Below are 16,087 nucleotides of genomic sequence, written 5' to 3'. Positions count from 1 at the left end.
ATCCCTCTATTATTTCAAACTTGTTCTTCCCAAAATCACTTAGATGTGTCCCTTTCCCTTTGAAACCTTTGATCCTCCCCTAAGCATCTCAGATTTCCAGCCTTTAGACACACATCTTCCTCCGCTTAAGCAGATCTCATCATGCAAGCCAAGCGAAGGATATGATTTCACACATGAAACAACCATGAACCTTTCTTTAAAAACTAAAGTGAAACAAAAATCCCTGAGAAGGAAAGCAGCCATTTGGGTTCGGTTTTGTTTCCTGAAAGTCCGCGTCTTTCGGAGTGGGAAAATGTCCCGGGAGGGCTCCCTGCCCCGCTGGGGCTGAATCGTCGGTGAAGGCGAGGTCGGGAGCAGGGCGCCGCAGCAGTTCCCGGCGCCGGAGCCGCCGACAAACCCATATCGGCTGCGGCAGGGGAAGGCCCACCACACCGGCTCCACGGGGACGACGGAGAGGGCTGAGGCGGGGCCGCCGCTCCGCAGAGCCCCATCGGCCGCCGCCGGCAGCAGCCGCCGGGAGCGGCGGTCCGCAGCTCTCCGGGGGTCCGTCAGGTAGGGGGGAGCCGGGCTGGGGGTCGGCCGGGAGGGTCTCTGCCCACCGTACTCCGCTTCCCTGTCTGTGGAAGCGAGTGCTTCGCCCCCCGGCGAGGGGGAGGCGAGCGGTCCCGGAGCTCAGCCGGCGAGGTGCTGCCGGGGGCAGGAGCTTGTCCCCGTCCCGCACGCAGCTCCTCCTGCCGTGACGGCCGGCGGCGCAGGCAGCGGCCGGAGCCCTCCCGGGAGCCTGCTCCCTGAGCGCTGCTCCAGGCATTTTGCTTAAGAGCAGCCGGTGACAGGCAGGACCGACATTTTCGTCTGGGAAATCTGTTGCAGAAGAGAGGTCAAACAAACAAAACGCGTAAATATGCATACGCGTGTGTGTGTATGCATAAAACAACCTCCAAGAACAGAAGAAAACCAAACAAACAAATAATTTGTCCTGATCTTTTATTTGCTACTAAATACTTACATGTAAAAAGTAACCATGTGACCTCAGGCAAGCAATTAAAAAGAGGAAACTAAATTCATCACATTGAAAGCTAGCTACATCAGTGGCTTCTGTGGTCTCACAGTCACTAATTTACAAATTTATTTTCAGTTTCTTTTTCTTGCTCTTTTTTTCTGAGGAAAATATCACTAAACCTATTTTTAACCACAGAAGAAATCAGTGGAAATTAATGTTCATCAGTGTCAGCTATTGCAGAAATCCACCTCCTCAACCTGCTAGGGTAGTTTCAGATTATTAGAACCTAAATGTTACATTCAACTATTTCATATACCACTGTCTCCATGTTACTCCCACATATCGAGCAGAAAGGTTAACTCTTACCAATTTTGTGTATTACGTGTTTTTGCTTCCATGACAAGTGCTGTGAGTGGGCTGCCAAGTGCAAAGAAGAAAATACTTCCTGAAAACTTTTAAGTGGTCATTTCGCAGTATTTCAACTCTTCTGAGAATGTCAACCCTTTTTTGAGATATGAGAAGATAACGTAAGTAGGTGAACTTACGCTGACACATGTTTAAAGCTGTATTTTGTGCTGTTGACTAGGTCATGCCACTGTGGTCCTCAAGTTAGTGTGAGTATATCTTTTGGCTTCTAATACTTGGGGTTTTTTTTCTGTATTCTGGAATGAGTTCTAGAATCAAGAAAAAGATAGTGCTCTTTATTTTTTGCTAAGTTAGTGCATAGGCTTAACAATTTCTCTTGCACTACACAGCAGCAGGGCAAGGGGCTTTCAGGTGCTAAAATCTTGGGGAGATAATACTATTCTTACTGGAGAAGGGTGGGCAATACTCTTCCCATTATTCCTATTTATGGCCTTTGCAGACATGAGTCAGTTGTGTAGATATTTCCAGTCATTGTTAGCAGCTGCCTGGCACTGGCTGAGATTACTACAATAGGGACCCTGAGTTTGTGTAGATGGGTGACTTCTTGCTACTGGTGTTCCAAGGACTGTTGCTCACATATATCTTTGATCAGATGACATGCTTCTTAAAATGCCTGTGACATTTTATGTACTGATTTTCCCAACATTTTTGTCTCTGGTTAAAGCGAACCACTATTAGCAATAAAGAATTTTCCGTAGTGGGGAATTTTCAAGTAATGGGAAGTGTCCTAAAGAAGTAGGTGGAGTTATATCAACATTTAAGTTCTGTCACAAGAAGTTTTTGGGCAAATAGTTCTGTTTTTCCTGCCTTATTCATTTGATTGTGAGGTAAACATATAGCAGAAATACTGAAAATCATTTTTTCCCGGTGAATATCTTTTTGCTTTTATAGAACTGTGTTTGCCATAGATGTCAGAAGCTGGCAGAAGAGAAGGGACATTGAGGTAGGTTCTGTATGAAAAATGATGAGAAGTTTGCAGCTTTGGAGAAGGTCTTTGATTGGCATCTAGGTCTTGACCTGCTTTAACCAATCTCCAGCCAGGGAATCCTTCTGCTCAGGGTGAAACGGAAGGGTCTGTAATGGTTATTGCAGTGGGTTTCTTCATGCGCATCTGGGTTTGACCTGGACCTACTATTTTTCTCTCTGAAAGTGAAAAATTTCATCAGCAGACTTTCTCAGTCTTGAGGAATTTTGTAACAGCCATGCTTCTTTTTTGTGTAGTAAGGCTTGTTTTCCTTTACAGTGGAAGAAAGCATGTGAATCAAAGTTCAGCAATTGCAGGATACAAATATGGGCCTCAGAATTGTAAAAGCTTACTTGTTGTCATGTGTCTGCCAGGAGTTAATCAGAACCTCTCTTGGAGTTCATACCGACATTCAGATTTACTGACAAAAAATGGGTAGGGGTTGCATGCGTGTGTGTGGGCATGTAGTACAAATGTGTAGTATTTGTACTACAAATAGATTGTAGCACACATGCTATTTGTTCTGAGCAGTCTCTCAGCTACAGCCTCTGCTTCAAAAAAATTAGTATTTTGGGGCTGAGCATGCTACAACTCTGGTCTTTTTGTCACGGGGAGAACAGGAAGGTATGCACTTACACCCATTAGTCTCAGTGGCTTGCTCTTCTGCAGGCTTGCCTCTAGAGTAAGCATGGTGAGAGCGCATTTGAGAGATAAGTATGCATCTACTTTGCTTGAGAAGTTTTATTTTGGAGCTTGGTTGGTGCTCTGGACTGCTTGTTACTCAGGCTGGAATCATGACGGAGGCACTCTCATGTGTACATATCTCCAGAAACTCTCAGGTGTCCACAGGATTAGGCAGCAGCTTGCTAGTGCTTTTAAGAACATCACTTGTGGCTAAGGAATGATTTGGGCACCTAACCACATTAAGAAGCCTGTGATTTAGTTATCAATGAAACAGATCTTTCACCCTGACGATCGTATTTGCATTTTTCTGTCCCTGTTAGCAGAACATCCTTTTGTAATTGCTCATGCCTGCATAAAAATGTATTAGATTGACTCTCTTTCTTAGCTCCCTGTCTTGCCTTCTGCAAAACTGCTATTGGGATCAGGAAGCAGGAATCTGAGGATAAAAGTAGCTTGCATCCAATTCTTACGAGGAGTCCAATTCCCTTAAGCCACAACAATATAAAGGTACATGTTCCTTATGATTCAGGATCATATTGTCGCTTTATTATCATCTTGAAGTTGACAACCAGAAAAAGAAAGACAAAATGTTTTACAAAAAATGGTAAGAGTCACAGTCCAGATAGAATTTCATCAGTTAGGAAGCATGATGGTTATTACAGTTGCCTAATTTCATATGCAATGCTGAAACTATGACTAGAAAACAGTTGAAAGCAATGTTTCCTTATTGTTGTGGCTGTTTGGGTACCCAAAATGAGGACTTCATGTAGATAAAGTTCTACAGGTGCCTGTCACGGAAGACTTCCATTACAGTGAGTTTGAATTTTTCTTGACAGTAATTTGAAAAATGATGGTGGTGTTTCATACTAGTATTTCTCTGACTTTATATACACACTTAGCAAGTGCCGTGGGTGTGTGAAGGTTAACTGTATGAATTGACATCAGTCAGTGTTTTACAATGTTAGAGTGTTGTGTAGGAGTATAAAATAATGTGTCAATGAAAAGGGGAAAAACTTCTGACAGAAAATTGAAATAATTCACATGTTCAGAGATAAAGCATCAGGAATTCAGGAAAACAGGTTTTGTTTCTAGGCTGACTTTGTCACTGTTTTACAAAGGCACTATTGTGTAAATACTCATAAAGTGATTCATTACCACATGAATTCTGTTCACAACACATGACTTCATGAGCCCTGTGAGAAGTACTGTGAGACCAGGAGTTATGAAACATATTGCCAGGATGTTAAAGTGAGGCAAACAGCTGGGGAAGACTCAAGTTTTACTTCTTCCACTGAACATGTACAGAAAAATCCTCCATTCTCCTCCTAGCAGGAGCAGTACTCCCTACTACAGTTTAGGGGAATAATTGGGTATTTGTGAGTACTTATTTACTAACTGACAGATAGTGATAAAGCATGTATTTTGCCATAACCAAGGACAAATGTTTAAAGCACATAAAATTAGTTGTTCTTCCTGCATATACCCACACAGGAAGCTTTCTGCCTGATCATCTACTGTAGTTAAAGGTGCAATTTTGTCATGTTTTCAGCTGGAATTCAGTGCCTTCTGTCCAGTCCCTTGTATGGAGTGACTAAAAAGTGTATTTTGCAGTGCAAATTAGAAAATGAGCAGATATTTATGTTTGTCTATTATTTTATCATTTTAGGTTCTATCAACACCATGGAAAAGCTTTTGCTTTTGTATTTATTACTATTCTACTGGCATTTCCTAAATGGTAAGAAGTTGAGTCATAAGAAGCAGTAGAACTCTCTAAGTGTGTTTCCTTTCCATGTATAAGCACAGAAATGTCAATTCCTCAGTTTTCCTTCAGGAACTAACATTTTTTTTTTTTTTTTTTCCCCTTTAATGTTTTAAATAAAAAGGTCTTAGCATGCTTTTACATTAAACTAGGTATGTGCGCTTAACATGTGCGATTTGATACAAGGCCAGGTTGAAATCCCCATTGGTGCTTCAGCATAGGCACTATTTCTGACAAGGTACCATTTGCACTACACAAAGGTTTTACTGGCACTGTCAAACTTGGGAATTGCCATGTGTTCATTAACACTGTGTGTAAAAATAATTGACATTTATACGACCAGAACATTCCCATCTAAGGCACTAATTGCCTGTTACAGTGTCCTGAAAACAACAGCTGAGGGGCTGTGCAGACATATTCAACTATTTTTAGTACAGCATCTCAGTGTGTGTGTGTGCAAAGCCGGTATCTGCAGGTAAAAATAGCCATTTTTTCCCAATCTTGGGCAAGTGCATGCAAAAATGTTTAACTTTTCTGAACAGGGCAGATACTTTTGGTCCTTAAAACATCCTATGTATATAGAAAGACATGACTTTGAAGATTAGGCCTATAATTGGAAAATTATGTTTTCTTTCAAATGTTGTTTTTCAGCTTTATTCACAGTTGAAGCTCCCCAGTCACTCTACATTGTGGAACATGGGAACAATGTGACCATGGAATGCACGTTTCCAGTGAATGGGAAATTAAAGTTTAGAGATTTAAGTGTCAGCTGGGAAAAGAAAGATGAGTTAAAGAAGCAGGTTTACGTACTTCTCAAAGGCGAGGAAGACTTCAGAAATCAGCACAGTGACTTTAAGGGAAGAATAAAATTGTTGAAAGAGAATCTGAAACTGGGACGGTCTCTCCTTCAGATCACTGATGTGAAGCTCAGAGATGCAGGGTTTTACCAATGCATTATTGGCTATGGGGGAGCCGACTACAAGACAATCAATCTGAAAGTTAAGGGTGAGTATGCTGCTGCAGGAGCTACTGATACTGTTAAAAGATTTCAGAGGAGTCCCTGAAGTAAGACAAATCTGGGTTAGCATTTAAAGAAAGTTCTCTAGAGACAGGAGCCACCTCATAGCCCTTGTGCAGCTGTATAACTTTTTAGTTTCACTGAGGTTGAATCCATATTCTGTATAGCTTGTGTTTCTGTCTAGGTTGAAACCACGTTCTGTCCATAATGACATATGAGGAATGGTGTTGCAAAACCATTTAGACAGGACAAAGACCAGAAAGCTGATGCAATTTTCTAAACAGCGTTAAAATTGTAATACATCCTGTACCTCCAGTACTATGGAGACACATAATAGTGATATTTACTTTTCCTGTTGAGTATTATTTACCAAATCCAAGCTGATGTACAGAAACTTGACTGGGGGGGCTGAGGATAAAGAAAAGGTGAAAAGGGGTCTTGCTGGCACATGCTGTCCTTCTAGCTTCCTACTAGTAATCATTTTCTTCTATTTGTTTAGCTCCCTACAGGACTATAACCCAAGGAGTGGTGAGCACAGGACACAACGAATGGAAGTTGACATGTCAGTCAGAAGGACACCCACAAGCTGAAGTGATATGGCAAAACAGAGAATATGAAGATTTGACTGATAAGGCAAACACGAGTTATGAAACTGGAAGTGACCAGCTGTATCGCGTGACGAGCACTCTTACCATCAAAAGTAGAATTGATGAGATTTTTTACTGTATATTCTGGAATAAAGAGCTGCAAGAAAATACATCTGCTATTTTACACATAACAGGTAACATTTCTAGATTTCATTTGTGGTAATACACTTCATGTCATTTTGTCCCAGCTAAATCAGCCATGGTTTCTTTCTCTGTCCTATCTAGTTTTCAAAAGGCTAAAAAGAAATAGCTATGTTATTAAGTTTTGCTACTAGTGTACACTTACACTATAATAGCATGTTCATGATGCATGTGTGGAAAGAGTTCAAGGATAGGAATTCTGCGTGACCTACAGTTATGTGAAAATTGAGTCTGAGTGTTAAAAAAGGTCTATTATTTCAAAAGCATATAGCTTAGAGCCTTGAAACCCTCCCGTATAAACACACCTTCCAAGAATGTTCTGTATTGCTGATAACTGTCAAATGAATTTGAACAATATTGTCTTTTCCTGCCACCAGAGCCTTTGTTTTGAACAAATTTACATTTCACAAGTTTTACACAGACTTTTTTTTCCCCCTGATGAAGTCTGGATTGAAGGAAGATGCATGAATGGAGATGACCAATACAATTTCTCATTGGACTTTTTAACTGGGCATCACCCCTACTGCTTTTGCTTTTGGTTACTCTTTTAGTTTCTGCATTGTACCCTGATATGTTTGCACAAGCTTTCAACCAGATAGAAAACCTGATCCAACCGAAAAACAGTATTTCTTTTTATCTGACTGTAACTTGGTCAGTTCATTTCCCTGGTCCTGTTCACATGCAGTTTTAAAGACGCCTGTGCTGGCACACTTTTTGGTATTGGCAAGGGGTGGAAACTGGTAGCTGAGACTGAGAAAGCCAAGTCACCCTTTCAATAAGTGGTGAGCAGGCAAGTTTAGTTTTAACAAGAAATGCCTCTGGGATTCAAGAAGACCACTTGTCTTTTGCACTCAGAGCTTTATGACGTGAAAGAGACTCTGTTCTCTTTCTCAGTCAGCTCCTTCCTGCAGTCCTGACAGGAAACTAAGCTAGATGTAACACTTTGTACCTTGGTGACATACAGGATTCTTGGTAGGAATCAAAGGCGCTATCACATGGAATGCAGGAAACAAATATTACTATTAATATTAATAATTAATTAATATTAAAATGTTCTGTTTTTATCTTAATTGGGATGAAAAATGATGAAGTGTACCATCACATCCCACCTTAGACACAATCTAAAACACTGTTATCATGTCCAAACTGCTCATAGCAAAAATAATATCGTGAAAGTGAAAGGAAAAGTGAGAAGTTTATGCAAGTACGTAATACCTTCCCCTACTTGTTTTTCTTGAAGATTCAGCTGATGCTGTTCTGTGGACTGAGAGCAGACGGTTTGTTGGGGCATTTCTCATTATGACTGCTTTCTCTGGATCAGTGCCTCTATTTATGCTCTGCATAAGAAAAGGTATTCAAATTATTTATTTAGTGTATCTCAGCTATTATCAATCTCTTCTGTTAATTCATCCTTGCAGAGGTGGGATAAGATAATAAAAGTCTTCCTTAGATCTTCACCCTGAAACCACTAGATATTTTTTTTATCACATTGTCTATTTCTTTATCTTACTTTGTTAAATACTAGTAAATTAGCAGAGTGGATCAGGGTGTCACCTCCTCACAAACAACTTACCCATGCATCTCTATTAATTTTTGTTATCATAATGATGCAGAATAATAAGATTGGTGTCTAATCTATTCAAACATCAAAGCACAGCTTATGCACGTGCTGGAAATGGAAGTTTCATACAATCATAGAATGGTTTGGGTTGGAAGGGACCTTAAGGATCATCTAGTTCCAAGCCCTCTGCCGTGGGCAGGGACACCTTCCTTGGGGCAGACTACTTTGCCCCAAGCACCGTCCAGCCTGGCCTTGAACACTGCCTGGAATGGGGCATCCACACCTTCTCTGGGCAACCTTTGCCACTGTCTCACTGCCCTCATAGTGAAGAATGTTTTCCTAATGTCTAATCTAAACCTCCTCTCCACTACATGCCCTCTCCAGATTTCTCCTAGGTCCCCTTTAGGCACTGGAAGCTGCTCTAAGGTCTCCTCAGAGCCTTTTCTTCTCCAGGCTGAACAAGCCCAACTCTCTCAGCCTGTCTCTACAGCAGAGGGGCTCCAGCCCTCTGATTATCTTTGTGGCCTCCCTAGCCTCACTTGAGCAGGTCCACATCCCTCTTGTGTCGGGAACCCCAGAGCACAGTACTGCAGGTGTGGTTTCACGAGAGCAGAGTAGAAGGGGGAGAATGATCTCCTTTGACCTGTTGGTCACGTTCGTTTTGATGGAGCAGACAGGACATTGGAGTTTTTTTTGTATGTGTGGGTTTTTTGTTTGGTTTTGTTTGTTTGTTTGCTTGGTTTTTCCTGCATTCTCTAAGAAATTTGACTGATTTGTGAGTGCACTTTTTTTAAAGTGATCTACTTGTTATGAATTTCATGTATATCTTCATTTTCGTTAAAATGCCATAAAAATGGTGGACTACATACGAAGTGGCATGTTCAAGGTTTTGAGTCTGAAAGATTTTTTTTTCACTACAGGGAATATTCCCACTGTGGCTTCATACCATTTGATTCATTTCCTTGTGAAGTATTGAGCTTTTTCAGTTCTGACTTGAACTGGACATTTTCAGTATCACAGTGTGCTGAAGAGCTAAAGCATTGGTGGTAATTCATTTTCACTTGCTAGCTAACCAAAGAAAAAACCTAGAGAAATAATTTTTAGGGTATCTGAGCATGAAAAGAATATGATTTGCCTTCAAATTAAAGAAAAAGGTTTTGAAACATGTTACTTAACTTGAAATAAATACTCTTAAATTTATTTTTTTTGTTTGGGTTGGTTGGTTTTTGTTTGTTTGTTTGGAGTTTTTTGTTGTTGTTTTATTTTCTTGGAGGGAAGGTAGGTGTGTTTAAGGATTTTATATTTGGGGTTATTTTTCACTCTTCATTTTAACAGATATGAGAAAGACATGCATATCTCAGATCATCCATAGGATTAATTTGATGATGTCAAAATGAAAGTGGTTTTGCCAAAGGTTCTGGTTTTGGCCAGAACTTTTGCTCTGTATAACAGATTTCTGGATTATTTTTTTTTTTTTTAAATGATGCATAACTGCTAATTTTCTCCTGAACAGCTTTTTGAATTTTTGTTTGTCAAGTTGTCTGCAGAGAAAAAGCACAAGAGGCATTGAAGCTGTTACAGTAACTTAGTATTATAACATCTTACTGGCATGACTCTGTAAATTATTACCAGAAATGCCCCAAAAACCAGAACAAGATAGTTGACTAAATGCTCCTCTTGAAATTCATGAATCTTATAGGTGTAAATGCACATAGCAGACATAAAACTAAGCTGTAACTGGTGCAAAAGTAGTTGTACTGTCTTTTCAAGTGATATCTCAAAAGCTTCCACACTAAGAGAGGTTCACTTTCTGGGGTGGCATAGCAGAACTTTTGGTTTTCCTATCTGCCATCTCTCTGTTCAACAATGAAAAAAAGAAACAGCCCTAATTTCTGGCTGGAAATTACACAAAACCATCTATAAGCAAACTCTACACTGAGTATGTTCATGTTCAGTTTCCATAAAATAAATACAAGATAGAACTAAATATGGATATTCAGTGTTTTGGTCACAAACTCATCTCCTTTATTGGTGCTGTGGAAATGTGTCCTGGGAGAAGTGCTCATAAGCTTAACAGGCTTGCAAGTGATATTAACAGGCTGTGGAAGGCCTGTAGATAACCCTGCGTGTAGAAGAATACAATTGTCCTAAGATCATGGTACGAATAGGAGCAGAACATGAAAGTGGAAGAAAGGACAGCAAAATCTTTGACTTCTCAGAAGATTCCCACTGGGGATTTCAGTGAGGGTCAGAAGTTTCCTAGGTTGCCTGAGTAATATTTATTGTTGGTGTGTATATATACATGATTATGTATATACATGTCATGATGTATATGATTGTCACAATTACGTTATATATCTGTGCATGTCGAATGATAAGCTGATTCAGAAGTTAAGCAACAGGTTTTTGTTTTAAAACCCAAGCTGTCCTATATGACTGGACAAGTGACTTTTCAGGAACAGAACCTCCCCGAAATACGGGCTTTTTCCTCCCTCAAAAAGCACAGAGGAGGTGATCTCATTCTTGTTCCCTGTTGCCCAATCCGTTCAAATTCTGGGTGAATATATACCATGGAAAACCATTTGAACAAATATTTTCCAGTGATGTTAGTGTATCAATGGAGTTCTAACTTCAGAACAATGAAAGGAAATTGGAAAGGAAACTGATAAGCTGGGGGCACTGGAGAATATATGTTAGTCTTTGAAAGAATTGAGTGTTTTGGAACCAGTGATTACACTAAGCTAAGTGTGCCCTTCCCATCAGTGTGGTTAAATCCCCATTATATCAAAAAGAAGTATTTTGTTTTCATTTTGATAATTCTTATTTTCTTTCAGCTAGAGTAAATAAGGACCACAGAACACCTGTGGCTAATTCAGCAACAGCAGGTATGTTCATATGACATAAATCCAGCTCACTGTGATTCTTGTGCAAATAATTGCTTGAGAATTGACTGTGTAAATGGTGTCAACCTAATGCAATTTATATTCAACTTTTGCTTTGCTTTCTACTTTTAATTTGTAACTATAAATTCAACTATAAATTACAGTTGAAGAATGGCTTTTCATTACTATGTTAACCTCTTGAAAGGAAAATGTAAAATAAAAGCATACTTGTTCCAGGAGTAGATGCAGTCCTGGTATGCACAAGAAAAGGACAGAGCAGTGTGCTGTGTTTTGGAAAGCCTGTGATAGAATGGGACATGCTACCTGGAATGTGTACCGCAGGACGGCAGCACATCCTGGTGTGCAGACTCTATGCTGCAATTTGAGCCACAGTGGCATCATTCTATGTTTTCACACTATGCATTGTAGTATGCATTTGGGGGTCTTTGTCAAAACACTGAGGACAGAGGGTTTGGTTGTGTTCAAACACAGGAAGAAGCTTTAGCTTCCTTAACAGTTTACTTTTCCTCACGTTGAGATACTGATGGATTTGCTGAAAGCAAAACTCTGTGAATGGTTGGTACCACCATGACAGTGAGAAATGGAGGAAGGGGTGCAGACAGTTAATATTTACAGGGGGAGAGAAGAAACTAAAATCATTTAGGCTCCTCTAATGATGGCTCGTGGCTGGTTGTTTGGAGTTATTTTGTTGGGGGTTTTGGGGGGGTGTTGTTTGTTTGGTTGGTTGTTTTGGGGGGCTTGTTTGTTTTGTTTTTTTGTTTTAAATTTGTTTAATGGTTTTATTGGGAGACCACTTCAAATTAAACTGCTGTGTGAAAGTTAGCTCATACTGGCAGTTGGGGGCTTTCCTAAGAAAACCTCTCTTGAGAATACTTGCCCAAAATGGACACAACATCTAGTGTTAGTCTTTTCTCCTGATCTGTATTTAAGCCACATAGTTCCTGGATGGCCTGAGATCGCAGCTTTTAACTAAGATTTATTACCACATGGAAACTTCAAGCTATGCTGACTGTTACCTGTATGTATGTCTTTTGTTTAAAGAGCTGCCAAAAGACAAGGATACACATGACTACAGAGATGCTTCTTTTGAAGGAAAAGAGTTAAAATGTAAGTATAAATAATAAAGGGGAAAATAGTAGTAAACTGCACACAGCATAAATCATCCATGGTCATCAGAGCCTTGATTAATGGCTGGTTTGTTTAGTCACTTGTTTCAACAGATAGAGCTTTCATGAGAAGTACAGCCTCTCATTAGCTGCCTTACAAAATTGCTATCATAACTCATTGTATACTGGGAGTTATATCAAATAAATAATTTTAAAAAGAAAAGCCATGTGAAGGAAAATGTGATGTAGAGATATATAACAATCCAAATGAGTCTTTTCTCTAGCTCACGTTTTTGCTACAGAAACGGTTGTGCCAGCACAACTGAAGCAGTGATGACAGCAATAGGGAGAGAGAACTTAACCCATCATGGCCACTTAACCAAGTCTCAAGCCATGAGATTCTGTCTCAGCAAAGCATGAGTGAGATAAATGACCAAATCTGTGAAATCTCTGAAACATACTGTGGTATGGAACATAAGGGTGAAGTTATTGAGGTTTCTCTTTCATGTTCTTGCTGACTTCTAAAGCACTTACATTAATTGCATCCTGAATCCTTTCCTGCTACACTTAACTGTAGTAAACATACATAAAGGTAAGCCTGCTGGTCCTGCAGGTGTAGATCTCCAAGTCAAAGACTTAGGGCCCAGGGATATGCTGCTAGGGATACCAACAGACAGATAGAGCACTGAATGTACCTGGAAAACTTGAAAAGAAGATTTTAAACAACAGGGGACCTGAGCCACAGCAATTTCACTGTATTTCCTAGAGAGCACTTCCCACTAGTGTGTTTGAACTAGCACTTTATCTACTCCCATGATGATACTCTTTTTCTATTTGACCTTTTAATTAATTTAATTTTAGATCTTTAATTTTGACAATGAAGGAAAAATTTTTAGTACCTCCAAACTCTAGGAAAGAGTCCCAATGCCATGAAGTATTCTGTGATTTCACCATTTTGTAATTTGCTATTTTTCATATAATTCTTACTTTTACAGATATGCAAATTGAGAAGACCTAAAGAAAGTAGGTGAAGATCTCTTCCTCTGTGGTGAAAGTTTGACAGCTCAGATGTCCTGTGTTCTGTCTATTAAGGGGGATATTAATTTTTTGGTTTTATTCTGTAATGGCAATCTTCTTTTGTATTAACTCAGTTATTGTCATGTAAAAAGTCCTTGGAGTTTCTGCTTTCTCAAGTTCATGCACTTTTAGTTAAAAATATCTCTAAGGTAAAGCACTTTATGTCTATGATCATAATGAATTTAATATTTAGTTCTTGAATAGGGCTGCTTCTGGTCTTTTTTGGTTTATTTGTTTTGTTTTGGCTCCCTTCTTCCCTCACCTCCCCAACTTCCCAACATGCTTTTTGAGGCCACAGTCTGGGTGTCGCTGAAGGTGATCGCCAATTTTTATTTATTCCTGGAGTGCAAGAATGGCTTCGGAAATATAAGGGCAATTTGTAGAAAAAGCATTGACTTTCAGCAACACACAAATGTAGTTTCATATCATCACATAAATAATTCCCCTTCCAGACAACCTCTTCATTTTCTACTTCCTCTTTGAGACTGCAACAGCTACTTGCATATTAAAGTAAAAGTGAAAAGTCTGCTCCTTTTAATTATTATCAGCCTTTGCAAGGCAGTGCTACTAGTGCATGCTTAGTTTCATGAAACAAAAGCTGATGTCTTCACCAAGCTCCATGGACAGCAGGAACTGTTACATTTATATTTTCCCAGCAGGAGAAAAGGTAAGTTTCTATTGACAGTGCTGTATATCAGATGAGTAAAGTAATGAAATAAAGTAATATAAATATTTTTTTAAATTCCATATCTGAACCTTACCATCCACAATGCCAGTGCTTGGATTCCTGAGTGGTTGACAGGAAGCTCGAAATTTTGCTACTCCATTAGACAAGCAGGTTGTGTGGCGGATAACATGATGTAAAAAGCTGTACTTTATATTTCTCTGATATGCAAACCAGAACTTGTCTGATCTAGTTTTAGTAATATTACAAATAAGGCTTTTAGAATAAGCTAAATCTCTGGGCTTCATTTTTATGAATATAGGGAGACAGGCTCATAAGCTCTTCCTCCATGAGTAATTTACACAATTACTCATGTGCATCATTGCACGAGTGCCATGAGTTGTTTTGCACAATTAGTTTCCGCTTATGACAGAGGGGGAATACACACTAACTGAAAATATGACATATTTAGGTAATGAGAACTAGGTAAAAGGAAATCCTTTCTATCCTAACAGAAGAAATGTAGTTAAGCACCATATTTATAATAAGATTTTTTCCATCAGTTAACCATTTTTATATGCTACTTTAGAGTTTCTGGGTATCTGGAAAATGAAATCCAGCAGGAAACTAGAACAGACTCTGCTTCAGCAGGGTGCATTTTGCTTCTTAATGGCCACGCACTCTTAGATGCCAGAAAGTACTCAGAAAAGTCTGGTTCATGTGCACAGTCTAAACTGACTTACTGGTATTTGAGTTCAGGACTCATTTATTTGAAAACTGTAGTTATGAACCAGTCTGGTGGACTGTTTTGTGATGTGATATTTAATTTTGTAGAACATGAATGCTATTACTAAATAAAATTACATTAAAGAATAATAAGAAATATAGAATCATTGCTATTGACCTGCAGGGCTTTTCATGGAGCAGCCTGCAGGGTGCTTTTCCCTTTTGGCCAAAAGAGTAACTTCAGTGTTCTTGATTGACATGTACCAACAGTGCATCATCCAAGCACAGGCTAACCAGCAAAATGGTTAACAGTGGAATTACTGCTTTTGTGGATGTTACCGGTGGGACTTCTGGTTTTGCAGCACCTTCTCCCCAGTTCTCTGTTTCCTTCTCTATATTTCTCTGGTCCTGCCATCTAGAGGATTGTCCCAGCGAGGTACCTGTCAGGATTCATGAGATGCCCAAAGCAGGTCACTGACTCTTGGGTGGTTGCACTGAGCTTTTTGCCTCCATGTCGTATGGAGCATATGAAGAAAACCTACTGTAGCCAGAGCTGGCTCAGAATGATAAGAAGATGGTGATGGTGACTGTGAAGTAGCTTTGGGCTACTTTTTCTCTCAGGTGGGAAGTGATCAAGGAACTCTTTAATCTTCCTTCCAGAAGCCTCAATACGTGCAGGGAAACTAGACACCTAGGTGCAGGGGAGGTAGAGATTCCTCAACAAACAAGTAAGGAAGTTGAGGACAGCGTTAGGCAAAAAAAGGGCTAATCAGAAGAGAAGAACATAACAATCAACAAAACAAGGCTTCCCGCAGGACTTTATGCAGGTGGAGAGTCTCCCTTGGACACTGGTATTCTGCAAAGGCATTTGCTGGGAATCACCATGACTCCATCTGGGACATCCATCTTTTACAATGTCTCTAGTAGTGGGTTATCTCCCGCCTTTCCCACTTCAAAATGCCTATGGGCTCTGCATGACTTGCACATAATTCACATTTTTCTGCCTTTTTCTTTATTGTACTATTAACAAATCCTTTAAAAAATGTTATTAATTGCAAGGTGGGTTTGCATAGATACTTTTCCCTGAATAGGCTATTTGTCTTCGCGTGGAAGGCCACAAAGCAGACAAGGCCTTTAAGAGTTGGTGGCAGGTGGAGGGTGAAGATGGAGTTAAGAGAAACATAGGCATAAGAATTAGTCAGGAAGAAGCACCCTAGGAAGATTCAATTTCCCCACTCTCACATCCTTACAAAAAGAGCACTGATCATAGAAACATAGATTCCTGCCATGTTTTCCTCTTTGCTTTTACTGAAAGTGTTACAGGCAAACTCGATTTTAATTGTAAATCATATGTCAAGCTCAACTCCGGCCCTATGGGCCTTTCTCTCTCCTTTGAGTGTTCAGTCATTCA

The 16,087-nt window shown here is 39.7% G+C and overlaps 1 protein-coding gene across 1 annotated transcript; it reads left to right on the top strand.

Annotated features, from left to right (window-relative positions):
* Positions 1-325: 325 nt before the first annotated feature.
* LOC115600929 (programmed cell death 1 ligand 1-like) lies at positions 326-15,614 on the top strand. Its single transcript, XM_030470399.1, has 10 exons — positions 326-552; positions 1,405-1,527; positions 2,318-2,369; positions 4,741-4,809; positions 5,485-5,838; positions 6,351-6,632; positions 7,880-7,990; positions 11,035-11,085; positions 12,145-12,210; positions 13,205-15,614. Exons 4-10 carry the CDS (start codon positions 4,755-4,757, stop codon positions 13,225-13,227), a joined length of 942 nt encoding a protein of 313 aa, XP_030326259.1. The 5' UTR covers positions 326-552; positions 1,405-1,527; positions 2,318-2,369; positions 4,741-4,754; the 3' UTR covers positions 13,228-15,614.
* Positions 15,615-16,087: the final 473 nt, after the last annotated feature.

The sequence above is a fragment of the Strigops habroptila genome, chromosome Z, assembly GCF_004027225.2.
Source record: "Strigops habroptila isolate Jane chromosome Z, bStrHab1.2.pri, whole genome shotgun sequence".
NCBI lineage: Eukaryota > Metazoa > Chordata > Aves > Psittaciformes > Psittacidae > Strigops > Strigops habroptila.
This window is presented reverse-complemented; position numbering and strand designations above follow the sequence as displayed.

Excerpts from the sequence above, each read along its gene's own strand:
- LOC115600929 (XM_030470399.1), top strand. The coding sequence starts at position 4,755 with ATGGAAAAGCTTTTGCTTTTGTATTTATTACTATTCTACTGGCATTTC. Across the intron at positions 4,810-5,484 it reads CTACTGGCATTTCCTAAATG|CTTTATTCACAGTTGAAGCT; the intron begins GTAAGAAGTTGA and ends GTTGTTTTTCAG. Across the intron at positions 12,211-13,204 it reads TGAAGGAAAAGAGTTAAAAT|ATATGCAAATTGAGAAGACC; the intron begins GTAAGTATAAAT and ends TTACTTTTACAG.